General features: G+C 30.3%; 2 protein-coding genes across 2 annotated transcripts; both read left to right on the top strand.

Moving 5' to 3' along the window:
• Positions 1-12485: 12485 nt before the first annotated feature.
• LOC111311879 (large ribosomal subunit protein uL4) lies at positions 12486-14998 on the top strand. The gene is made up of 2 exons (XM_022911689.2): positions 12486-13655; positions 14669-14998. The coding sequence occupies exons 1-2, from the start codon at positions 12543-12545 to the stop codon at positions 14780-14782; spliced, it is 1227 nt and encodes a 408-aa protein (XP_022767424.2). The 5' UTR covers positions 12486-12542; the 3' UTR covers positions 14783-14998.
• A 6468-nt stretch (positions 14999-21466) lies between these two features.
• Positions 21467-24659, top strand: LOC111311048 (APETALA2-like protein 3). The gene is made up of 10 exons (XM_022910427.2): positions 21467-22307; positions 22461-22486; positions 22600-22630; positions 22729-22816; positions 22906-23051; positions 23250-23294; positions 23404-23495; positions 23585-23703; positions 23799-23915; positions 24155-24659. Exons 1-10 carry the CDS (start codon positions 21751-21753, stop codon positions 24407-24409), a joined length of 1476 nt encoding a protein of 491 aa, XP_022766162.2. The 5' UTR covers positions 21467-21750; the 3' UTR covers positions 24410-24659.
• Positions 24660-26023: the final 1364 nt, after the last annotated feature.

Genomic DNA, 26023 nt, shown 5'->3' with positions numbered 1-26023 from the left:
AAAATTACATTACAAAATATGGAAATTAAATCAAGTAATAAATGGGATTGAATTTGTTAGAGATAGATTCAATCTTTGTTATTGAATAAAAAATTCTTAAAATTTCTCTTTAAAGAAACCTTATAAATCATGCCCTAAATCACACAAAGACACAAGGAAAAGAGGGGAAAAAATTGCTAAAGCATATTTTAAGTTTTGAAAAGCTTCTGGGTTTCTAGGGATTTAATCCTGAAATTTTAATTTTAAGAATCTGATTTTGGTTTTAAATTCTGTTTGTGATTTGAGATTTTTAAGTTGATTTCTAAGAAATCATTTGGATTTGGGATTAGGCAATCTTGTGTATTTTTTTTTTTTTGAATTTTTTGAAAAAATTTGGAATTGAGAATGAAGGTTTGAAGTTTCCAATGGAACTTTTTGGCCAAAGTTGAGTTTTTCAATCAAATCTCGATGAGTTTTTTAGAAATCGGTGATTAAATTTGATTTTCGATTACCTAGATTTGAAGAGTAGAGAGAGAGGCAGAGAAAAAAAAGTTTAAAGAAAGAAAGATTGGTCGATTTTTAGGGAAACAAGAAAAATCTTAAGATTTATATCAGACCATGATGATGTCGTTTTGGGAGGGAACTTGACTGGCATGAACCCACACACCGTCTGCGTGCAAGATCCAACCCGATCACAAGTATTTACTTTTTTTATTTTATTTTATGTTTTGATTTATTATTATTATTATTATTATTATTATTTGACTCATTATTTTAAATTGAACAATTTTTTGCTTTTTATGCCTCTATGAATTTTATTTTATTTATTTATTCATTAAAAAACAACCAAAAAAATGTTTTCAAAATAAATTTATGAATCTTACCAAACTATTAAAAGATTTTTCATGGATTTAAATTTTTATAAATTCTACCAAACTATTGGAGAATTTCATAAATCAATTTTTCATAAAAATAAAATAAAATATTTTGTTTTAATTCTACCAAACTATTGGAGGATTTGAATCTTAAATTAAATCTTACCAAACTATTGAAAGATTTAATGAATTTTCTAAAAATAAATTTACAATGAAATCTTACCAAATTATTAGGACATTTGTATCAAAGTAAATCTTACCAAACTATTAGAGGAATTTACTAATTATTTTCTTGAATAAAATATATATTAATAAAATCGATGATGAAATTTTTTTAAAATGGGACATTAGTCTTCATAAATATTTCAAAGGTGAGAATATTATTTTAAATTGCTACCAAACTATTAGAGTAAATTTAGGATTAATTTTTAATAATTAAATTATTTGATAAAATCATAAAAATATTTTAAGGCTTGGATAATTTGAAATCAAATTGGTGCCGTCCTTTGGATAGGCGCTGTGAGGATGTTATAACTTTTCTCACGTATAATTGCATTCCCGAACTTAAATCTACTTTTATGGATTAGAATCTATTATTTAAATATATCTAAATTAATCTTAAGGTTCTTCTTTAAATAGGATAGATTCGGTTAAGTGATCAATCGCACTTAAATAAAAAAAATATATTTGTATAGGTCCACGAATCTTTTATGTTATGATAGTTTGACGACTTCACTGGAGATAAATAAAGTTATTCCAATAAATGGTTTCTTATTATCCAAGCCTATTTAATAAATTTAAAATTTTTTTCTCTTCATAAGTTTCATGTATTTATTTTTTGTCATACTTGTCATTTACTTACATATGCATAACAAGAGCTCTACACTCAAGTTTTATCTTTTATGATGGAGTAAAGTACATACGCCTTTGTGAGAATTTATGTCTCCGTATAGGCTAGCGAAATACTCCCACTTAAATTGAACCATTTTTACTTATAGTTTATAATGGGTGATGATTGATGTATCTTATTAGTTTGTGATAGACAATGATGTAAGAAACAATTTGAGAACCTTTTAAAAGTGACCTAAGTTACATATAGTTAACCTTATAAGCTTATCCTATAGGTAGAGCTATGTTTCCTTTATCCTTTAGAATTAATCCGAACTTTAGAATCATGTTGTTGTTGTGTTATATTGTATTTGTTTTATTAATTTATGTTTATCCTTTGTTTTATATTGAGACAATTAACTAATTTCTTTATTTGTTTTTCTTTTCTTGTATATTCATAAACATGCATACAAATTACATATCATTTATTTCCTAAAGATACCTTCAACAAAAGCTTTCATGGATCCCACGGAATGTCTAGTGTACGCCTCATTTATGTTCTTCAAGTGTAAGTCATCTATTGATGTAAAAGTGAAGTCAGAAAAGAGGTAGCGAAAAGAGGAAGATTGTTTACCACATGGCTATATCTTTACCTTACTTAAAAAAGTTTGATTGTTCCTTAAACAAAATGATTTGAAAGATCTGTCAGATATATGAAATAACATAGTTCCTTCAAGACTATAAGTTTTTTATTAAAAGTTTAGGCATATTGCACATCTCTTATCGATGAAGGTTAAAAATTCACTCATTAAGGTAATGGTATAGTTTTAAGATTCCTCTTATCATTGTTATCTTTAATGAAGTTGATTTGATACCAATCATAAAGGATTATTCAATTTTGGTGGGTATACTTCTTCAATTTCTAGATAGGGTTTATATGAAGAAACAAAAACCAGGATATCGTAAAAAGCTTGTCCATATTTTAGGGATAGAAATGGAGCTTATAGATTTACATGTTCAAGAAAAACGATGGCATAAAGGTATTCTATGAGAATTTTTGTTAGATTTCATTAAATATCCTAATAATGACTAAGGAATGAATGTGTTTGCCCAGCAATAAATAGGATGATGATCTTCCCTATGGTTTTAGGCCATATTGAGATAGAAGTAGTGGATTTGTTTGAGAAAATTGAGAGATGATGTAATCCTTTACTGATGATATTAGTAGAAACTATTAGATTATTGAATTATTACAAACAGAATGATAGAACACACTTTTTAAATTGCACACCATTATTGTATCTATGGATGAAGCCATTTTGAATGTAAAAAGAATGTTTTTTCCAAACTCTATCTTCATAATCGAAACCTAATCAGGGAGTTTTATAAGAGCGAATGGCCAAATGCAAAATTAAAAAAAGAATGGGAGTACTTGCTATTGAAGCTCATAACTTGTCAAATGAAATGGTTAGTCCCATAAATGAATCAAAAGCTCATACTATATCAATGTGGAGATGGAACATGGATTTTTAGGCTTATGAGAGTTAATAAGCTATTCACCATTAATAGTAAAAAGAAAGTATAAAGCTAAATAGTTTATTCTCATTACACATAAGCTCAACTAATTGGACTGCTTATGAGGAGCCTAAAACATTTTAGAAGATTGATAGCATGATTAAAGCTAAGAAGAGACCTAAGAGAGTGGGTGCTTGGTCATTTACTAATAAAGTTATCTATAGGTATTTGGTATGGAAAGCCAAAAAGGGCAAGAAGGTCATGTTCACTCCTAAAGATTATTGCCAGCCAATGAACTAAGAGTTAGATGAGATATTTTCAGAGTTAGATTTATAAGAAAAAAATTTAAAACTGAGAAAGATAAGATGAAGTAAGATATTATAAGGCTTTAAGAAGAGAAGAAGCAATAGAAAGATAAAGCAGAAAAGTTAGAGGTTAAAGTCCATAAGATTTTCTAGAAATGCGATACATTAGTTAATGATTTTATTAACTTCATCAACAACACAGGAAGTTGGAAACTGAAAGTAAAGCCCAAAAAATTGTTAGGTAATAGGATAATGCCCTTAAAGAGTTGATGGAATTATGCCAAAATCATTAAAGGTTACATTTTCAGGTGAAAACCAAAATGATAAATATCGTTGATTTGACTTATAAGAATAAAAAGTTGAAAAGAGAATATTCTCAAATGAAAGATGATTGTGTTGAAGCCTAAAAAGAGAATGAGATGGTATAGAGTCTAGTAAGACATTAAAGCAGAAATTTAATAAACAAAGAGATCATATCATGATACTCACAAAAAAACATAGAAAGTTATCCTACCTAGTGTGGTTTGACAAAAAAGAAAATTAGGAAAGCAAAGGTACATCAAGTATTTTGTAACCCAAACAAGAAACACAGTGATCAAGGTAACAAAAATGGTGTAAAAAGTTAAGGCATTGAGAACATTGGTCACACCAATAAGAAAGCATTGGCCGTGACTATTAAATTTTATTGAGAAAGCCAAATATCAATATAAGTAACTTAAACATTTTTATAAGTGAAGAATAATAAACTTGATATAAAATAGACTTTTGTGAAATAAATGAAAATTCACTTTTGTTAAAAATCTTTAAGAGGCAAATATTTTTTTCTTCATGCATTACATTCATAGTTAATAATGAGTCCATTAATTTAAAATTGTGGTATATAAGATTCAAAGATAGCTCCACCAACTTAATACCAGTATAACACTTGAGCTCAAGTCAAAAGAATGGAGTAAGAGGACATGAATTACCTTAAAAAATAGAAAAGGCCCAAAAAGAGCTCAAAAGAGAGTTAAACAAAATTCTCGAAGCACTAGAAAAGCTAAACAAAAGAAGGGCAATAGAAAAAGGTGTTAGCCTTAAAGACTATTCTTTGTAGGATGTTGCTGACCTTTTATATTCTTTCGACTATAGTATATATTTGGCCCAGTTTGTACAAGGCATTTCACCATAATAGTTCATATTTCTTATAAATTATACCTACTCAAGAATGTCGTCTTTACCAAATTAAAAGAATGTTCAAAGATATACCAATCATGTTTTCATTGAAAAGGCAATAAGACCAGTCTAAGTCTCTGATTTGGATTTTCTAAAGAAAAAGTTAAAGCTGAAAGTGGTTGAATCTTTAGAAGACTCACAGGTTTATCAAAAGAAAAACATGCTAAAAAAAATTATGAGTCATGAAAAAAATTAATTTCTATGGTTCTAGGGATTCATCTAAGCTTTTTTTAGGTTCAGATGTTGTTATTCTTCTAAAATCTAAAGTGTCAGAGTTTAAAAATATGATAGTACAAAATATCCCATCATACATGTTATATTGTATTCTTAAAAGATGGTAGCCTACACTAATGACAAAAAGTTGATAATGCATGTATTCCTAGATAGCCACACTGACTCAGTTGCGAAGTAGAACATACAATTGGATAAAACCCATATTCATTCTTGAGAAGAGCTTGCTCGACATTCATTACTCAATACCGACATATTATAGATTTGGCTCCTAATCACCTTTCTTTACAAAGAATAAAGAATAAGGTAGTAGAATCTTTTAAAAAATATGCCCAACAATAAAAGGATACGGTTGCTCAAGTTTAACCACAACTAATTGAAAACAAGGCTATAACATTGTTTATTAGTACTTTGAAAGTACCTTATTATGAAAAATGATAAGAAATGTAATAAAAAATTTTACTGATATGGTAATTTAAGAAAAGATTATTGAAAATGTCATCAAAGTAGCAAGCTTGAAAAAAGAGAGACAAGTAATGCAAAAAAGGAAGGGATACCCAAACATAAAAAAGCTGAAGCCTAAGCTGTGAGTTCTAAAGGGTAACGGTTCAAAAATTATGCTTCATATCGTAACAGTTCAAAAATTATGCTTCATATCCAACACCTATTCATCCATCTTACTACCATATAGTTAATAATATTGCACAAGTCCCTTACCAACCTTATTACTTATCCATGAACAACATCTCTCCATGTCCTTATCAATTAGTATTTTAAACACATGTATATGGGCCTAGTCTTGTCATTACATCAATTTTAAGGCCTAACAATCAAGCGAATAGTTTAAAAAGATCCAGGGACAACTAAGAAAGAGTTTATATTGATCATATTTCTATAAAATATACTGAGCTATTTTCATAATTGGTTAAGAATAACCTAGTATCTTTAATTCTTTTGAAACTATTAAAGCCACCATTTCCTAAATGGTACAATATTAATATCACATGTGTTACGATAATGAGAATATGAGTCATTTTATAGAAATATACCTTATGTTCAAGCATAAGGTGAAAGTTTGATCCGAACAAGCTCGGTGAGCTACAATGAATTAAAGAGCTGAATGTCAACAAAGGCTCTTGTCTTAATTACCTATGAGCATAATTTTGAGAATGATATGAAAAAATTTATTGGAATTGCTTATCATTTTAGGATTTCTCTTGAAAAAATGATCTATTTTATATATTAAGATTTTATTTTATTTTTTATTATTTTAATTAAAGTGACATATATGATGTATTTTCATAATATTTCCTCTTTTGTGTAAATCACTATCATATACTTTTATCTTTTCACACATTTTCCTAAATCCATTCTCAAATTCTAAATAATGAATGTTTAGACAATCAGGATAACAATTCAAGATTCGATTTTGAAAACATCATTCATGTTGATATGATTGAAAAGATAAATTTAGCAAAAGATTTTGCTCGTTGAAAGATGAAATTGATGCAATAGATGATCTTTGTTTTTGAATAATAAACATTTTTCATTGAGAGTATTCATTTTTGAAATGATAAAGGATCATTTTTCTTCTATCCTTCATACAAAAAGTAAAATTACCTTTTGTTACTCCATTTAAGCTTATTAAATTTTTTTTCAAGAAACCTTAACTAAGGATTACCCCATACTAGGGGTAAAGTTTAAAAAGCTTGTTTACAAAAAAAAGGTGAAGATCCTTAGTGATTTTAGAGGCAAAGCCCTTTTATGCTTGAAAAATGGTGAAAAGTGTAAAAAAAAAAAATCGATGGGGTAAAATGTCAATGTGCTCTACATAGAAAGAAATGATTATTGGTCTGATTACTCTTCAAAAATAGTTTGGATCTATTTTATCATTTGCTTTCATAACCCTTCACAATAATCTACGTTACATCCTTTAAAAGTTAATTTTGATCAAATGTGAATACTTAAATTAAAAAATCATGAATTGAACTAAGGCAAGTTTACCATTGTTTGGAATTTTGATCAAAGTGTCACTGATGGATCAAGAAGAAAGATAAATGAGTAAAAGAGATGAAAAAAGTATGTGCAAACAAATGAAAAAAAAAATAAAGAAGAAGAAAAAAGCAAAAAAAAAAAAAAACTTAAACTAAAAACTCGAAAATGCGATTTAAGTAAAAATAGGAACCCAAAAAAATAGCTTCATTTGAGGATTTCAAGAATATGGATGATGATTAGTTCAAAAATAAAGTATCAATGAAATGTATTTTTGAGAAAGAATTTTAAGTTACAGTTCAAAATGATCTGAACAGTCATTATTCTAGATGTTAATATCCCATTTAATAACCATGACATTTTGTTCGTCTTTAATTTATTAACCAGACTTCCTTTCGATATTCAATTTTCTTGTTCTTTATCAAATGTGTATCTCCTGAATGAATTAGAAAAATGAATTATATTTGTCATAAATTAGAATAGTGATAAATAAATGAATGACAATGTTTGTAAAAGAATTTTTATTCTTTGACAAGAAACCCAAGATGAAAAAAGTGAAAAAAACTTGATAAGAGGATTTGAAAAGGGAAAATAAATTGATGAATACAATGATGGGTTGGTTAATATAACCTGTGAGTTATGACCAAATAATGTGGATCGATTAACAAAATTTGTTATGAGATTATTGGTGCTGAAAAGCTAAAAAAGAGTATATGAGATGTTGGAATTTTGAGAATCTTATTAGCACAATTGGAATCTCATGGTATTGTTTTAGTGACATCTATCTTACATACATTGTATTTGCATAATTTGGTGAATATTTGAATTCTTATTTTGATAATTGCATTTGCATCTTGGTTGGGGGCAGACATTTGCACCATGTATTGAATATTTATTATTGTTTACAACATGCATTTGCATCATTAGTGAGAATCTAGATTGTCGTATTTGCATCATTTAGAAAGAATTTGCATGATATTTATCACATACAGGATTTTGATTTCAGTGAAAAAAATTTTTAAACTTGTGAATCCTTGGACAAGGAAAATATTTTTTGTATTGTAAAGGCCTCTATTTAAGAGGATCTTTTTCTTGAAGACATCCGAAGATAATCTATAAGACTTTCAAGCATGATCTTTAAAAAATTTTATGGATCGTTTGATCTCATATTTCAATATAGACTTAGCCTAGTCATTTTTAATCTTGGTTCAGTTTAGATAATTTATTTTTCTGACTTGAGGTTCAATTTTGATCACTCATTTTTTTATCTCGGTTCAGTCTAGAACATTGTATTTTTTTACCTGCGGTTCAATTTCAGTCACTCATCTTCGATCTCGATTCAGTCCAAATTATTTTTTTTTAACTACGGTTCAATCTAAGTTATTCATCTTTTATCTCGATTCAATCCAAATCATTTTTTTACCTACGGTTCAATCCCTGTCACTTATTTTTTATCTTGGCTCAGTCTAGATCATTTAATTTTTAACTTGTAGTTTTATCCCGATCACTTATTTTTTATCTTGATTCAATCCATATCATTTATTTATCTGACTTGTAGTTTAGTTCCAGTCACTTATTTTTTGCCTTGGTTAAGTTAGGTCATTTATTTTTCTAACTTACGACTCAATCTTGGTAACTTATTTTTTGCCTTGGCTTGGTCCAGATCATTTAATTTTTTGATTTATGATTCAATATTGGTCACTTATTTTTTATTCTGACTAAGTTTAAATCATTTATTTTTTGACATGTGATTTAATCCTAGTCACCCATTTTTTATTATAGCTCGATCCAAGTCATTTAATTTTTTTACTTACAACTCAATCCCAGTCACCTTGTTAACACAATTTAATCATTGTTATTTTTTACATTGGCTTAGTCCGATCATTTTCATATTCAAATTTGGCTTTGTTCAAATCATTTAACTTTGAGCTTCAACTTAGTATAAGTTTTTTCATTTCTTAAACCAAGACGTAATGACTATTTATATATTTGCATCATTTCTATTTCACAGGAATGCACAAAAAGAGACAACTATAGATATCTCATTTCATCTAGGGCATGCATTCAAATTCTCAATTTCAATTTTGTCAAAATTGTTGCGCTTTCAAAAGGCCCATTGGCTTTGAATAATTGGGCATTGAATTGATTTTGGGCTTTCAGCCCAACATAGGTCCGTTTGACTTTTTTTTATCCTATTTTTAGTTTATTATCTTAATAAAAAATTAATTGATAATTAATAAAAAAAAAAGACAACAAACTGTAAATACCCTATTTCGTCCAGAACATGCATTGAAATTCTCGATTTCGATTTTGTCAGAATGTTGGGCTTTCGAAGGGCCCATTGGCTTTGAATAATTGGGCATTGAATTGATTTTGGGCTTTAAGCCTAACATAGGTTTGTTTGACTTTTTTTTTTATCCTATTTCTAGTTTATTACCTTAATAAAAAATTAATTGATAATCAATAAAAAAAAGAAAACAACAAACAAATGAAAAAGGAAAATGAATCAAAGTGATTTGGTACTCAGGATTTAATCCTAAAAATTTAGCCTGATTGAAATAAAAATCAAACTACGAAACATGGAAAACAAATCAGGTAATAAATTGGATTGAATATGTTTGAGATAAATTCAATCTTTGTTATTGAATAAGAAATCCCTAAAATTTCTATTAAAAAAAAACTTATAAACCGTGCCCTCAATCATACAAAGACATAGGGAAATATGGGCAAAAATTGCTAAAGCATATTTTAGGTTTTAAACAGTTTTTGGGTTTTTGGGGATTTAATCCTGAAATTTTAATATTAAGGATCAAATTCTGGTTTTAAATTATGTTTGTGGTTTGAGATTTTCAAGTTTATTTCTAAGAAATCATTTAGATTCTAGGATTGGGTTATCTTATGTGCTTTTTTTTTTTTAATTTTCTAGAAAAATCTAGAATTAAGAATGAAGGTTTGAAGTTTTCGATTGAACTTCCTGGCCAAAGTTGAGTTTTCTAGCTAGATCTAGGCGAGTTTTCCAGAAATAGTTGACCAAATCTAATTTTCGGTCACTCGGGTTTAAAAAGTAAAAAGAGAGGCAGAAAAAATGAAGTTTTAAAAGAGAAAGGTTGGATGGTTCTAAAGAAAACAGAAAAAATCTTGGGATTTATACTAGATTAGGACCACGTCGTTTTGGGAAGGGGCTTAACCTGTGTGAACTCGCGATCGCCTGAGTGCAAGATTCGACCCGATCACAGGTATTTGCTTTTTTTTTTTCATTTTATTTTTTATTTTGATTTTTTATTGATTTTATTATTATTATTATTGTTATTATTATTATTATTATTATTATTTATTTTTAATTATTATTTTACTTATTATTTTAAATTGAACAATTTATTTCTTTTTATGCCTTTATTAATTTTATCTTATTTATTTGTTAATTAAAAAAAACTAAAAAAAATGTTTCCAAGATAAATTTATGAATCCTACAAAAATATTGAAAGATTTTTCATGGATTTATATTTTTATGAATTCTACTAAACTATTGAAAAATTTTATAAATCAAATTTTCATAAAAAATAAAATATTTTGTTTTAATCCTATCAAATTATTGGAGAATCTTAAATTAAAATAATATCAAACTATCAAAAGATTTAATGAATTTTTTAAAAATAAATTTACAATAAAATATCACCAAATTAATAAGAGATCTGTATAAAAGTAAATCTTATCAAACTATTAGAAGAATTTACTAATTATTTTTTTGAATAAAATATATATTAATAAATCCGACAACAGAGCTTTTTTAGAGTAGAACACTAATTTGTATGAATACTCCGGATATGAGAAAATTATCTTAAATTACTAACAAACTTTTGAAATAAATTTAGCATTGATTTTCACTAATTAAATTATTTGATAAAATTATAAGAATATTTTAAAACTTGGATAATTTGAAATCAAATTGGTACTGTCATTTAGATGGGCGTTATAAGGGTATTATAACTTTCTTCAAGCGTGATTGCACTCTCAAACTTAAAATCTGATTTTGTGGATTAAAATCTACTATTTAAAAATACTTAAATTAATCTTGAAATTTTTTTTAAATGTGACAGATTCAATTAGATGATTGATCACACATAAATAAAAAAATATATTTATGATAACTTTTTTAATTTATATCTAACAATAAATCTAAGAATTCATACAAGTCTCTTTGCATGTACCTAAGATGGAAGGGCCAAACTTGCGGACTGTCCCACCTCCAGGATTGCATAAGCCACCTAAGCCTATTCAGATGCGACATGTTTAGCTGGATATTCTTGATCCAGATGATGATAGCAGTGATTGTAGTAGCAACGAGGGAAGCTCTGACGATGGAGATGGATAGAGTGGTAGTTTGAGTTACTTGAAGCAAGTGTACTTGCAAGCTGTAACTCATTGTATTTATGAACAAAATGGAATTTTTAGTTTCATTCGTTTACCCTAATGCTAAGCAAGTTGCAATTTGTGGATTCCTTTTCAGTTTTCACTGACCAATGTGAATGCCTTCAGTTGGAAAATAGTTGTATTTCGTAGATATGTCGTTTCTTGTCACGTAACTGAACAGAAAATGAGGAGTACTAGGCTTCGTATGACACTAACATTGAGTATCCTGGTAAAGAAGCACTAATTAATGGGATATATAGAACTGAAAGAACTGTTACTGTATTATTCCAGTGAAAAATGGAGATGATCTTTCTTGCTGAAGGTACTTAAAAGGAAAATGGTTATGAAGATACTTAAAATTGGATGGGGATCTGCACAAGGTGTAGAAGTTTAAAAGAGTAAAACGGTAGAAAATATGTGTTTGAAGATGATTCTCCACTAACTTGAAGGACATTTTTGATGGAATGATAACTTACAAGTTTGCTTGGCAAATAAAGGTCACTATGTTTACTCACTATGTCATATAATAGATGATTACTCACTATGTTTTAAGTTGATGCAGCTTATATTGATATATTGATATATATATATATATATATTGGTTGAATATTGTATTCTTAGTTTACATAATCAAAATTCAATTCCTACATTTTTAAGTATCAAAAAAATATACAAATAGGTGGTAAAATGTGGGTTCCATGCTATGGGAATAGGTAAAAAAATCTCAAGCATGCACTCACAGTTCTTGCCGTATCATCTAACCCAACTCAACATTCACGAGAACCTTTTTTCTATAAAATATAAAATTACATATTTATTTACAATTAATTAATTTGGAAAGATACAATAAATATATGCCCTTTTTCAAGTTGCAACCAGATTCCTTTTGGAACTTCAACAAAAAAAAAAAAAATGACGTTTTTGGGGGAAAAAAAGAGGAAAAAAAAGCTTGGACGGGCCCCATCTTAAATCATTTTCATGGCCCATAAATTGAACTATGCTTATTATATTCGGGTCTAGTGGCCGAAAATCTTATTCCCATTGGCCCGTATACTAATAGAACAGAATTATCCCCGTAACCAAACAACCCGAACCCTGGCATTTTTTCTTAACTCAACATCCTCAAAGCCCTAGCGCCCCTCTCTTTGTCTAACTTTATCCACACACTACCTCCCAAGCCAAACCATAAGCAATGGCAGCCGCCGCTGCTGCCGCCCGACCTCTGGTCTCCGTCCAAGCCATAGAATCTGACATGGCCACTGACGCCACCCCAACCGTCCCTCTCGCTGATGTAATGAAAGCCTCGATCCGTCCCGACATCGTCACCTTCGTCCACGACAACATCTCCAAAAACCGCCGCCAACCCTACGCCGTCTCCAAACGCGCTGGTCACCAGACCTCCGCCGAATCCTGGGGTACCGGGCGTGCCGTCTCACGTATACCCCGTGTTCCTGGTGGCGGTACTCACCGTGCTGGCCAAGGTGCGTTTGGAAACATGTGTCGAGGAGGTCGCATGTTTGCTCCTACCAAGATCTGGCGCCGCTGGCACCGGAAAATCAACGTTAACCAGAAGCGTTACGCCGTTGCTTCTGCCATCGCTGCCTCTGCTATTCCCTCCCTCGTCATGGCTCGTGGCCACCGCATCGAGGCTGTGCCGGAGATGCCTCTGGTTATATCTGACGCTGTGGAAAGCGTGGAGAAAACCTCGGCTGCAATTAAGGTTTTGAAACAGGTCGGAGCATATCCTGACGTGGAAAAGGCTAAGGACAGCCAAGGAATCCGACCTGGAAAAGGAAAAATGAGGAACCGGAGGTACATTTCCCGTAAAGGTCCCTTGATTGTTTACGGAACAGAGGGGGCAAAGCTCGTTAAAGCCTTCCGTAACATTCCTGGAGTCGAGGTTGCCAACGTGGAGAGGCTCAATCTATTGAAACTTGCTCCTGGTGGACACCTTGGAAGGTTCATCATTTGGACCAAATCGGCTTACGAGAAGCTTGACTCGATTTATGGGTCATTTGAGAAGCCTTCTGAGAAGAAGAAAGGGTATGTCTTGCCTCGCGCTAAGATGGTGAATGCTGATTTGGCTAGGATTATTAACTCTGACGAGGTGCAATCGGTCGTGAAGCCCATTAAGAAGGGGATCAAGAGGGCACCTTTGAAGAAGAATCCACTTAAGAACTTGAATGCTATGCTGAAGTTGAACCCTTATGCAAAGACTGCTAGGAGGATGTCTCTTTTGGCTGAGGCACAACGTGTTAAGGCTAAGAAGGAGAAGCTTGACAAGAAGAGGAAGCCCATTTCTAAGGTATATCGATCCTGTTTGGACTTTGTTTTCTTAATGCTTTTGAGTTTCTTAATGATGATCATTGCAATTTTCTGTGGGTTAGACCAATGTCTTATTGTATATATCTGTGGAATTATGTGTGCTTTTACTTAATGTTTTATGTCTTTGGATATTTTTGCTTCTTGAATTTGGTTTTGTGATTATTATATGATTAAAGGAATCTTTTTGCTTATTACTGCATCATAATTGTTTGATTAATTGCTGTTTATATTGTTGTTGTGCTTATGAGAATACTCTTTTTTGGATTAGGGCTCCTAGAAGTGTGTCTATTTTAGTTTTTACACGTTTTATTTGTTGAGATATGACCTCTGTTGACAATAAGGGGTGTTGTTGCTTAATACCATACTTGGTTGCTTTTTGACTACCAACTCTTATGGAACATATATCTTGCATATGGAGATGATACTTATTTGGACGACTCAACCTTATACCTGTTCTTGAGTCATCTTTTGTCCGTGTTTATCATTTGGTGTGAGTTTGACTGTTTAATTCATTTAGTTTAGTCATGTGCTAGATGAGTTTTATGCTTTAATGGTTTCACCTTACTTTGAGCAAGAATTTGGGCTCAAAATGACTTATAATGACATTCTTTTTGGTTCACTTTACCCTGTTCTAGTCATATGTTGTATTCAAATTATGATGGCAAATGTTTGCATATTTTTAAGATTCAAATTGTCTCCTGCATTTGCCATTCTTTTTTTTTATATATATATTCTTATTCAGGCCTGATTTTCATTTTCATCAATTTCTTATCTGCCATACCATTGTATTTTCTGTTCATCTTTGAGAAAAAAATTCGTGTATTAATGATTCTAGCCTACATGTTATTTTGGTTTTTAATTATTATTGTTATTATTGCTATGGATCCCTTATCTATTTTAGTGCTGGCCTTAAGAAAATGTTGATTTGTTGAATACAATGTTAGTTTATTGACTCCTTACTCATTCCATTTGTCTTTCACTTGGATTTTTCAGGAGGAGGCAACAGCAATCAAGTCAGCGGGCAAAGCATGGTATCAGACTATGATTTCTGACAGTGATTACACTGAGTTTGAGAACTTCTCTAAGTGGCTGGGCGTATCTCAGTAATTTAGTTTTTGCTTTAGAAATTCCCGCAGACAATGTTTGTATCAGTTTTGTTTCGATGTCCACATTTTATTTCTTTTGCTGCTTCCAAGTTGGGTGGAGGGAATATTAGTGGAATCTCATGCTCCCGTGCTCTGTTTTTGGCACTCCACCCTGTTTTCGCATTTCATGGCCTTGTGGAATAGTTTCTATTAATAAGAGAACAAGATTTTACAGGTATATCATTCGTCTTCATGTTATTGAGATGTTTGTTTTGCAGTGTCCTAGATAACTGGTTCCGAAATAAAGTTTTGATTCATTTCTGTCTTGCTTGGATGTATTCTCTTTGTTTTTTTTTTTTTTTTTTTTTTTGGGGGGGGGGGGGGGGGTTTGAATTTGTGATCTGGACTTGAAGAGAATGTAGACCTATTTGATTTATGCCTCGACCTTTTTTTTTATGAGTAAACATGTTCCCGGGAAGAATTTTGGTGACGATTTTTGCGAGGCTACGCTGCTGGCTGTCTTTTGCAATGTCTAAATCTTCCAGTTAACCCTGCTTTACTGTTAAGATCCAAAAAAAATTAATAACAATAACAATAAAACTTCAGAGGTTGATGAGTCAATGCCAGAAGTTTATACATTGGGCTTGTGAGGGTGGGCCTCAACTCAGATTAGTTTCTCTGTGTGGGCACTGTGGAATAGGCCTTCTGTAGGTTTTACCAACACAATACCCAATATATTGTCTGGCAAGAAACGGAGGGGCCTGCTATAGCTGGTAATTTGAAAGGCCCATATCATGTTCCCTTGCAAGTTTTTTGGAATCTAGCTCTACACTCCCCGAATTGCGTCCCACGCCCACCACAATTAAATCTCCACCGTGATCCTTAAAAGGTTATTATTGTTAGGCCTTTTTTGCTTTTGGATAATTGAAATTTAAATCCAAAAAATAAATAATTATAACATTTGGTACATGAGCACTATAAAAGATATAAGCCATTACAGTTAACTTTGTTTGTTTGTAATCCAATATTCATAATGATCTCTATTTACAGTATTTGCATTTTCTTACATTTGACAAAAAATAACAAAATCTACCTTTGACAACAACATCAATCTATTGAAACATAACCTCTCAAAATCTTTTCATTTGTGAATGCTCTCAACAATTCCTTTCTTGCCCCTTAGAAATCTCAACAATGCAATCTAAGATATTTGCCTTTGAGAAGTTTGCATTGCCCATCCAATATCAGCGTCCCCAACTGTTAAAATTTCTAGTAAAATTTGTCCCATTCGGTCTATCAACGGAAAGGCTAAACGTTATGTCTTGTATAAATTAACTCAACTAAATAAAAAGTTCATATTAAAACATTTTTTTCGTTCTTTTCTTCTTTCCTTCCCATCAAATCAGAAGCTTTTATTGGCATCAGGATTTGAGCTGGTCCACAGTCTGCAGCCTTAATCTGTGGGCTGGCTGAGAGCAACATTCGCATGCCTTCACACGTCGAGATGATTAAGAAAACCAAAAGCATTTTTAAGGTTAGTGTTTCTTCTCCAAGTTGAAGTTGGTTTTAATTAATATTGTCGACACTCTGAATATCCTCGAAGTAGCACTTCGTACTGTGCATCTCATAATTATAGTATTTTAAGCATGTCAGAACTTTATTGCATTAAACTAATGTTAGTGACATTGTAGGATGTTGCCATGATCAACAACTTGTCATTTTTGCTTTTAATTTTGCTTGCTAATGACAAGCCCCATCTTCACGCACTTTCATTGGTAATGACAGGCTAGCCTTTTTCTAAAGCCTCATACACTTTTTTTTTACTCTAAACAAAGCTTACCTTTGTCGTTTTTACTGTGCAGTATCCATTTATGAATGTTAAATATCATGACGCTGACTAGTGTATCAGAGTTAATTATATTTTTATATTTGAATTTTGTAAAATATATATTGATATTTTTAAAAATAAAATATATAATTTGTATTTTGAAATTTTTAAATAATATATTATTTTAATTCATATTATAATACTATTAACTTATTTATATGATATTTAATCACTATAATGTTGCTATATATCTATGATTTATTCAATAAAAATGTTAAATATTTCATATAAATATCATGTGAATATTACATAACAAAAAATAATTTATCAATCATAAATAAATATATAAATGTCAATATATTTTTAATTTATATTGACAAAGTATATTAATAATATTTATGGTAAATATATAATTTAATAATATTTATCAAATATTACATATATAAATGAATATAGTAAATGAGATTAAAGTTTTGATTAATATGATATATAATTTAAAAGTTTGATGTGCAAATTATATATTTGATTTCTTTAAATACTACTTTATATGTTTTCTCAAAATTCATATACCAAAAATATAATTAATTCTATTAAAAAATAGTAAAAATAAATAGAGGAAGTCACCCTCCAAAGAAATCGTAGTAATTTTCAATGTGACAATAATTTGTTCATTAATTCTTTGATAATTCTCAAGTTTGTTTTAAAGGAAAAAGGGAAAATATTTAAGCAAAAAAAAAAGTAGGAAATTTTTTTAATTGAATTGAATGGAACAAATTAACTTGGCAACAAACTTATTCCCATATGAAATTTGTCAAAAATTGATAGTGATATTATTTTTTGGGTAACCTTGAAGAGTAGCTTTCATACTTTGCATAAAGAGTTTTTGGTTAATTCCAAAATTAATTCAACCTTGCCTACCAAATTCTGTTCGCGACCTTATATTTTATGTTGGTTAAAGACAGTATTATTGTGTATAAAGTGGTACAAAAAAGAACAACTCTGTCTCGCACTGCTCTCTAATATCATCCCCACCCACCACCAATAAAATTGGTGCAAAGAATATAGGGAAGAACGCTAACCCCACTTAATGGTGAGAAAAGTGGAGTGGGAAAACGACTAATGGAAACTCAATTTCATGGCCAATTTGGCTTAATAAACTTTAATGGCCAATAGTATTTGTACAATAAAAAAAGTAATACTAGTACTTAGATTAGTAGTATTAATAATAATAATAATAATAATAATAATTGAAAGAAAATGAAATTAGATAAAAAATAAAATTAAGAAATGTGGCTATCAAAGCACATGGCGTGCGGTAAATTGTAAAAAGCACATGCTGTTATTCGCCCTTTTTTTTTTTGGCTTCTCCGGTGAAGGACACGTCGGGCATTCCGCAATCCATTTCTAGTTTTTCAAAATCACAAATTTTTAATTTTTAAGTTATTAATTTAGTTAATAAGAAGAATAGTTTTCTTTATTTTGTCAATTAGGATTTTAAAGGCGTAATTAAATCTTGATTACATCGCCTCGTTAAAATAAAAAAGTTCAAATAAAATTGAAAAATATCTTAAATATTATAATATTATAGTTTTTTAAAAGAATATAAATTTTTTTTATAATTTTAAATTTTATATTTAAAATGGTTTTAAATGAATAAACAAGATAAAAGTATAACAATTATTATATTGAAATATATTTCTTCAAAGAAAGAAGATAAAGATAGGCTCGGCGTTAGCAACCAATAGCCAATAAGTAAGCTTACTTGTGCGGCCGAAAAAAAAAAAAAGCTTATTGGGGTGGGTCCATCTGGTTTGGGTTAGGCCCACGTATGGGACAGGTGGAGCCGTTTTAGAATGCTGGCAACGTGTACGGAAGCGGCCCTCTCAAACCTCAGACGATTCCCTGCAATTTGCATTTTTATATTCGACAAAGGATCTTCTTCATGAGAGCATTTCTTCTTTAGATCACCAGTGTCTGCTTTCGGTTTGCTTTTTTTTTTTTTCCTGATTTTTTTTTTCTTGTTATTGAGTTTTCATTTGCATTTGGATATAAAATTATGGAAAATAAATTGTTAACATCTTGATGTATAATTTATATTCATTGAATTAAGTATGCATTTTTCGTCTTTTTATTTGGGCTGGATCTAATCCAAGCAATTTAAGTGGATAAGAGTACGAATATTGAGTTTCACTCAATTAATTTATGAAAAACTTCTAAAAATAATAACTGGTATTCGAATTTTATAATTTATATTGTTTATTTTTATATTATGATTTCTTTTTATAAAAAAAAAAAACTGAATGAGTTTAACAAGAACTCTTAAATTGATATTGAAATCTATTGTGTTTTTATCCCCTGATAACAATCAAATTTTTTATTTCAAAATTTTAGATTATAATATTATTTTACTACACCTACAGATTAGGAGAATGATACAAATCCTGTGAGGAATATTAAAATTTGCAATGCCAAAAAAAATTAAAAACAAAATGAGATGTGATAATATCTTAATTTCATTTGTGAAAGTTAAAAATTTCACTAATAATATATAAAAAAACGATTTCTTGTTAACCCTCGTCTATAATCCTTGTTTGATTTTTAATTAGGAAAAAAAAAAAAACTTGTCCTAGAAATTCACCGACATCAATCACCACCAAAACTAGTATGTATTGATGTTAAAATATCAGTGATTCCCAAATTCTAATAGTAGCGTTTTAAGTTATGAACTTATGATTTGAATTATAACACTAGTTATGATTAAATCATCCTCCCTCGCCCTTTGAAAGATAAGGCCATCAGAGCGGTCATATTTGTGGATTTAATCAAAATACTTAATTTGTGTAGGTCAGTTCTTTAAACCAAACACCCTATCATCATAGTATTACTAATTCTAGCAAAATATTATTATTACCATTTCGATTAACACATAGCAACCAAGCTTTCTGGTAAAGTGACACTCTATATTTGGTAAGATGCTATAATAGCAATTAGACAACTAATAAATCTTGATCCAATCAAAATTTAAATGTATTTAAGATTTATTTAAAATTTTTATTTTTATCAATTAAATTATCATATGAGTGATCGAAGATAAATTTTTGATCAATTTAAAAAATTAGTTTTGTTAATAATAGTAATTTATACTACATAATTAAAATAAATTTCTTAAAATTTATTATATTATACCTGATAGCTATTTGATGTACATTTAAAAATATAATAATATCTTATTTTTATAATCGTTTAAAATTATCTTAATCTCTCTTATTATTACGAAAAATACTCTACTGATTATAATTTACCAACCATAATTGACCAACTATAATTAAAAGTAATTCATTTAAAAATAACTATATTATCCCTCCAATTATTTGATAATTATTTGATATGTGTTAAAAAATACAATAATATTTGTATTCTCATAATCAACTAAAATTATTATTACGTCTCTCTTATCATAATTATGAAATATCATTTTTGTCATAATTAATTAAAATTATTATAATATTATTTATATTATAATTATAAAAGTACTTCCTTATCATAATTGATCAAAATTATCATAATAGTTCACCTATCATAATTACAAAATGAAATACGACATTTCATTTAAAATTTATTATAATGTCTTTATTAAATTATATATTAAATTTTATTATAATATAAAATTATTAAAATTTTTTTACTATTATTTCATGCATATTTGATATGTTACATTTTATTAAAATTATTATAATAAAATCTATTAAATTACATATTAAATTAATTATATAAGATTTAAATTTATATTAAATTAATATAAATTTATACAATATATTAATAATAATCTCCCATAAAAATTACAATAAAAAGTATATTTATTATTTATATTAAACTAATAAATATATTAAAAATAAAATTTAATAAAAATTATCAACACCAAGGATAAAAATATTGTTAAGTTATAAAACCAGCCTACTGCTATAAATGGAAAGGATATCTAACCAGATGATTCACGTATTTAATGAGGGTTGGTGCCACACTTTACCAATAAAATATGTACTTAAATGCCTTAAAATAAAAGGGTTAGGGCTAGCTAGGATATGGTTCATTAAGGGCCGTGGAAAACCTATGAAAGTGCATGTAGATGATCGACAGGTGTTGAATAAGGGGCAGAAGGTCGAGGATGGGGGCCGGTTCTCTTAGCAATAGTGGCTTGGCCTAGGGGCTAAGGCTAGTGCTAGTCTAGAGTCACATTCGATTACCAGCTTTGACTTTTTTTAAGGAAAAATTAGATTAAATTGTTTATACGAGATGTGTGAAATTTTATTTTAAAATAATTAAATTAAAATTAAAATAGAAAGAATTTTAAAATTTATTATATAAATTAAATATGTAAAATTTATAAAAAATTTAATAAAATTTGATTTTTTAAATAAATATTTTTCATAAAATTTTATCATTGAATACATAACAATTAAATATAAATTATAAATAAAATTTTAAATAAAATTTTACTTATTATTTATCTTTATATTAAATTTTATTAATTTAATAATATTTTAAATAATTTTTTACATATTATTTATTTTTACATTAAAATTTTTTAATTTAAAACTTTTATTAAAATTTATTAAATTATTTTTAAAATAAAATTTTACGAACTCCACCCTAATATCTTCGTATAAGTTTTGCTTTTTCTTTTTAATTATCACTTTTATCTCTAACCTAAAGAAGCAAAATAGTTTACTATCAATTATTAGTCATTCAAGGAAATGATTTTGTGGGTTTGGTATTAGCGTTTTTCGTTGATGTATGATGAGAAAGAGTGTTTCATAAAGAGAGAAAAATGGAGAGGGTTTTGAATGATTTAAAAAAATCCAAAATGGCAAAATAGGCAGCTACTTGTTCCTCATACGTCCCATCTTTTCCTTTTGAGGGACCCTCTCTTCTCCCTCTCTCTTTCTCTTTTGTCTTTGATGTTTCCTCCCTTTTCCTTAGCAATCACAAGCTTCCAAAGCTTCCACCCAACGTCACTAAAACCATACCCAACAAACAAATGAATCCTCTCCCTTGATATCTCCTTCCTTACCCAAACCCATCCTCCCTCTCTTCTTCTGAAGATATACATATAAACCTTCAAATCCTTCTTTGTTTTCCCATTTCATTTTTTAGCTTTAATTATGATGCTGGATCTTAACTTGAGTATTATTTTGGGTGGCGATGATGATTCAGCGGTGATGGCCGGAGAGAATAATCCTTTTGACATTTCTGGTTATAATAACACTAACCAAATGGTAAGTTCTGGGAGCTACGATTCTTCCATCGTCAACGCGGACACCACAACCACCACCGGTGACGATGACTCTTGTTCCAACATCGCTGCCACCGACACTTTTGCTTACTCCTTCGGCATCCTCAAAACTGCCCAAGAAGAACCAGAAAACAACAGGACAACCATCCCGCTTTTCCCGGCCAGCGTCGAGGGAAATGGCGGGAAGTCAACAGGATCGTCGCAGAAGAAATGGCTGGATCTCGGCGGGTCCCAAGAAGCTTCCGAGCACTACCATGGTGGTGGAGGAGCCGCGGAGCAGAGGATTGTGACCCAGCAACAGTATCAACAGCAGGCTCAGTTAAGGCAGCAAGTGAAGAAGAGTCGACGTGGCCCCCGTTCCAGAAGTTCTCAATATCGTGGCGTCACGTTTTATCGTAGAACCGGACGATGGGAGTCTCATATTTGGTTAGTTTCTATTCCTTCTTTTTTTTTTTCCTCTGCAGTAGCTTAAGTAATCGTTGATTATTACTAATTAATTTTGCTTAATTCTATCATTTGAACTTGTTTTCTTTTTCTTCTTTCTCATTGGCTATTTTTTTCCCTTTGAAATTAATGTAGGGATTGTCGGAAACAAGTTTACTTGGGTGAGGAGAATTTCATCCATAATCGTCCTTTTTCCACTTTTTGAGAAGCTTAAAAATTGTGGGTTTTAAATTTTAATCTGTGAAAAATCTGGATGTTTTTGGCTTTTTTACAGGGGGGTTTGACACAGCACATGCTGCAGCAAGGTGAAATTTCTCAAATTGGTCAAGTTTTTTTTTCTTTTTTTTTGGAATAAATGTTGAAAATTTGGGGTTAAAATTTTTTGTTTTGGGGTTGTTGACAGGGCATATGATCGAGCGGCAATCAAGTTCCGAGGAGTTGATGCTGATATTAATTTTAATGTTAGTGATTATGACGATGATATTAAGCAGGTTGGAAATTTAGGATGTGATTTATTGAATTTAATTTATGCTTCTGGAAATGATACAAAGAAGTTATTTGACGATTGTTGGTTTTGTAGATGAGTAATTTTACAAAGGAAGAATTTGTGCATATCCTGCGTAGGCAGAGCACCGGTTTTTCAAGAGGGAGTTCCAAATACAGGGGAGTTACATTGCACAAATGTGGCCGATGGGAAGCTCGAATGGGGCAATTTCTTGGCAAGAAGTAAGCATCCTTTTGCTAATTTAGAACTTTAATTTTATTTCTGTTAATGCATTTGGTTAGTATTGTTTTTAATTCTGTTATTTTTGTATATAAAATGGTACTAATATATTGATTGATATGTTGTCTTAAATGAATTGGTTCATGGTAACTGCTGGAAACTTGGTTTTTATTGGGTTTGTATACATTCCTTTCCTGCAGGTATATATATCTTGGACTATTCGATAGCGAGATAGAAGCAGCAAGGTCCTTTGATCATAAATTCTATCTCTTTTATAATACCACCAATTAATTGATTTCTCAACCAGCTTGACTTCCAATTCTCCTTGTCTATGTTATTATTCTTTGAAATCAGGGCTTATGACAAGGCTGCTATAAAATGTAATGGAAGAGAAGCGGTCACTAACTTTGAGCCAAGCACATATGAGGAGGAATCTGAAAAAGGAGGTACTGTGTTTAGAAAGTTGTTATCTGCTTATGTCTATAAGCAATTTTTTCTTTTAGTGTACAGTGAATTGTTGATTCTCCTTCTACAGACCAGAATCAAGGTCTTGACCTGAACTTGGGCATTGCGCCTCCTTGTACATCTGATCCCCAAAAGGAGAGCGACAATTCAAGTAACTGGGATGGCCTGCCCGTTGAGAGGGGAGCAAGGGTAATGTCAATTGAAATTTCAAATTCTTAAGTTTATTTCAGCTCACTGATTGGAGGCATTTAGTTGCTTAAAAAGCTTATATTCACCCTTTTCAGATCGAGAACTCTGTTTTGACAACAATGAGCCTTCAACCTAGTCTAGGCCAGGCAATGGCATTCAAGCACATTCCAAACTGGAATGGTGCAAATTCCACTTTCTTTCCAGTTTATAGGGTAAGCTCCACACTTCTTTGGTTAGTCTACGAAATTGTTTGATCATCAACATGAATTTTACATTGAATGTATAGGGTTTTTTTTTTTCCTTTATAGGACCATATTTCATTTGAATTTTATGCAATGCTGACAAATAATATATTTGCATTCAATTATTTACTCTTCTTCCACCTTACATCTTGATCAATGAATTGTTTATGATACGATAATTTATGATTTAATTTTTTTATTATTTACAGGAAAGAGTGATAGAGAAGAGGATAGAAGTAGGTTCTCCACCAAGCTTGGCATGGCAAATCCAAGGCCCTTATAGTGGGACCAATCCAGTGCCACTCTTCCCTACTGCAGCATCATCAGGATTCTCATCTTCAATAATTACTTCCTCATCAGCTGCTACTGGCCAACTTCACAATCCTAACACAACATTCCTCCATCACCATTATCCTCCGGTGATCACAAACCCTAACATCTCCCATTTCTACTGCAGAAGCTGAAAGGTAGAATATGCCACCATTTATCATATCTCTCTACTAAATGGAGAGAGTATGGGTAGGCAATCGATGAAACAAAATTTGAGGGCGTAGCAAATGTATTATAATGTGAAAGGCGGTATACACAGAATGATCAAATTGATCATGTTTGTTTCTTGTAAAGCTCATCAAACTAGCAAATGTATTATGGTTTGGTGGTCATGTGCAAAATTTGGTCAATTTGAGCCATAAATTCGAATGTGACTGCTGTTAATGGTGCCATTCCAAACCTCTGTTTGATCTATCTGTAACCAGCAAATATGTTTAGCCTTTTGAGACGTAACACTCGGCAGAGAGGGAAAGCAAAATGTTAGGTTAGGTCCCTTTTATGGGTTCTCGTTTTCAGCCTAACTAAAGCACTAGACAGTGGTCTTCAACCAAAGGAGTTAATGAAGGAATTTCAGAGAGTAAAAAAAAAAGTTATCATCTTCGTAGAGCTTATGAACTGCTATAAAAAAGTTTTACCTGATGTGAAAGTCATCTTCCCTATTTGCAATTTACTATTCTACCCCACCCTTCATATTCATTTAAGACGAAGGGTCCGCACTGCCATCGGTAAAAAGGAGACAAAGAAAAATCTCTGATTGAAAATATTTACTGGTACTTCATTTTGTGTTTTGTTGAAAGAATAAAAACTGAAGTAGCAATCTATAGTCACGTGTAAAATTGGGGGTACTTCATATATTGGCCTTTGAAATACTTGTTTGGATTAACAGTTTAAAAAAAAAAAAAAGGGAAAGAAAGTAATAAAGTCCGCATTCCTCGGCTTTGGTCAGGGATAGTACAAATACAACTGCAAAAGGAGGGAAAAACAAAGGGAAAATCTGAAATATAAGCAGCTCGAAAAGCCTGGTGTACCTTTCGTTGCGATAATAGTTGGAGGCTTTGATTATTCCAGCAGTGCCTTTCATGTTCCCTATGACATAAAATAGGGCTTAAATAAATAAAAAAAAAACTCCGAAAACTATAATTAAAAGTATTAAAATTTAATTTTTTAATATAATTAATTAATCAGACTTTTAGTTTGAATGAAAATTACCACATAAATAACTCCATTAGTTTTCTCATAAAAATTGTCGCTTGACATGCCAAGTGACATTTGTGAAAAAAAACATAAAAATATCACATGGCAAAAACAATAAAAGAGAAAAATAATTTATTTTATTTTGACTTTTGTTTTCTTTTTTTTTGAAAAATATCACATGACAAATTTTTTACTCTACATGACATGTTACGTGGATATTTTTATGAAAAAACTAATGTTATTATTTATGTGACAATTTCATTTATAATAAGAATTTAATTGATTGTAAAAAAATATTTGAAAAATTTTATTAATTACAAAAATAAAAATAAAAAATTTGAATAATGTTTAATTATAATTAATTTTTTTTTATATTTAAGTATTAAAATATCCGTATCTGTTCTTCCTTTTAAAATTTCCAGTATCGTATAGCCAGCTGCATGCTTCTCAAACTTCTAGGCTTTTCTTTGTCTCTGACTCTGAGTCATACTTCACTTGGCTGATGGCTCTGCTTTGGCTTTGCTTCTATCTACCCAGAGTCCCTGACTACTTCC

This window comes from Durio zibethinus, chromosome 1, assembly GCF_047325235.1.
Source record: "Durio zibethinus cultivar Kanyao isolate XHJ-2024 chromosome 1, ASM4732523v1, whole genome shotgun sequence".
In the NCBI taxonomy this organism is placed as follows: domain Eukaryota; kingdom Viridiplantae; phylum Streptophyta; class Magnoliopsida; order Malvales; family Malvaceae; genus Durio; species Durio zibethinus.
The sequence above is the reverse complement of the archived record's forward strand: the minus strand, read 5'-3'. Positions and strand labels throughout refer to the sequence as shown.

Bases quoted from the DNA above. Each gene is read 5' to 3' on its own strand.
- LOC111311879 (XM_022911689.2), top strand. From the start codon at position 12,543: ATGGCAGCCGCCGCTGCTGCCGCCCGACCTCTGGTCTCCGTCCAAGCC. The intron at 13,656-14,668 runs GTATATCGATCC...TGGATTTTTCAG, and splicing joins AGAGGAAGCCCATTTCTAAG to GAGGAGGCAACAGCAATCAA.
- LOC111311048 (XM_022910427.2), top strand. From the start codon at position 21,751: ATGATGCTGGATCTTAACTTGAGTATTATTTTGGGTGGCGATGATGAT. The intron at 22,631-22,728 runs GTGAAATTTCTC...GGTTGTTGACAG, and splicing joins ACAGCACATGCTGCAGCAAG to GGCATATGATCGAGCGGCAA. The intron at 22,817-22,905 runs GTTGGAAATTTA...TTGGTTTTGTAG, and splicing joins ATGACGATGATATTAAGCAG to ATGAGTAATTTTACAAAGGA.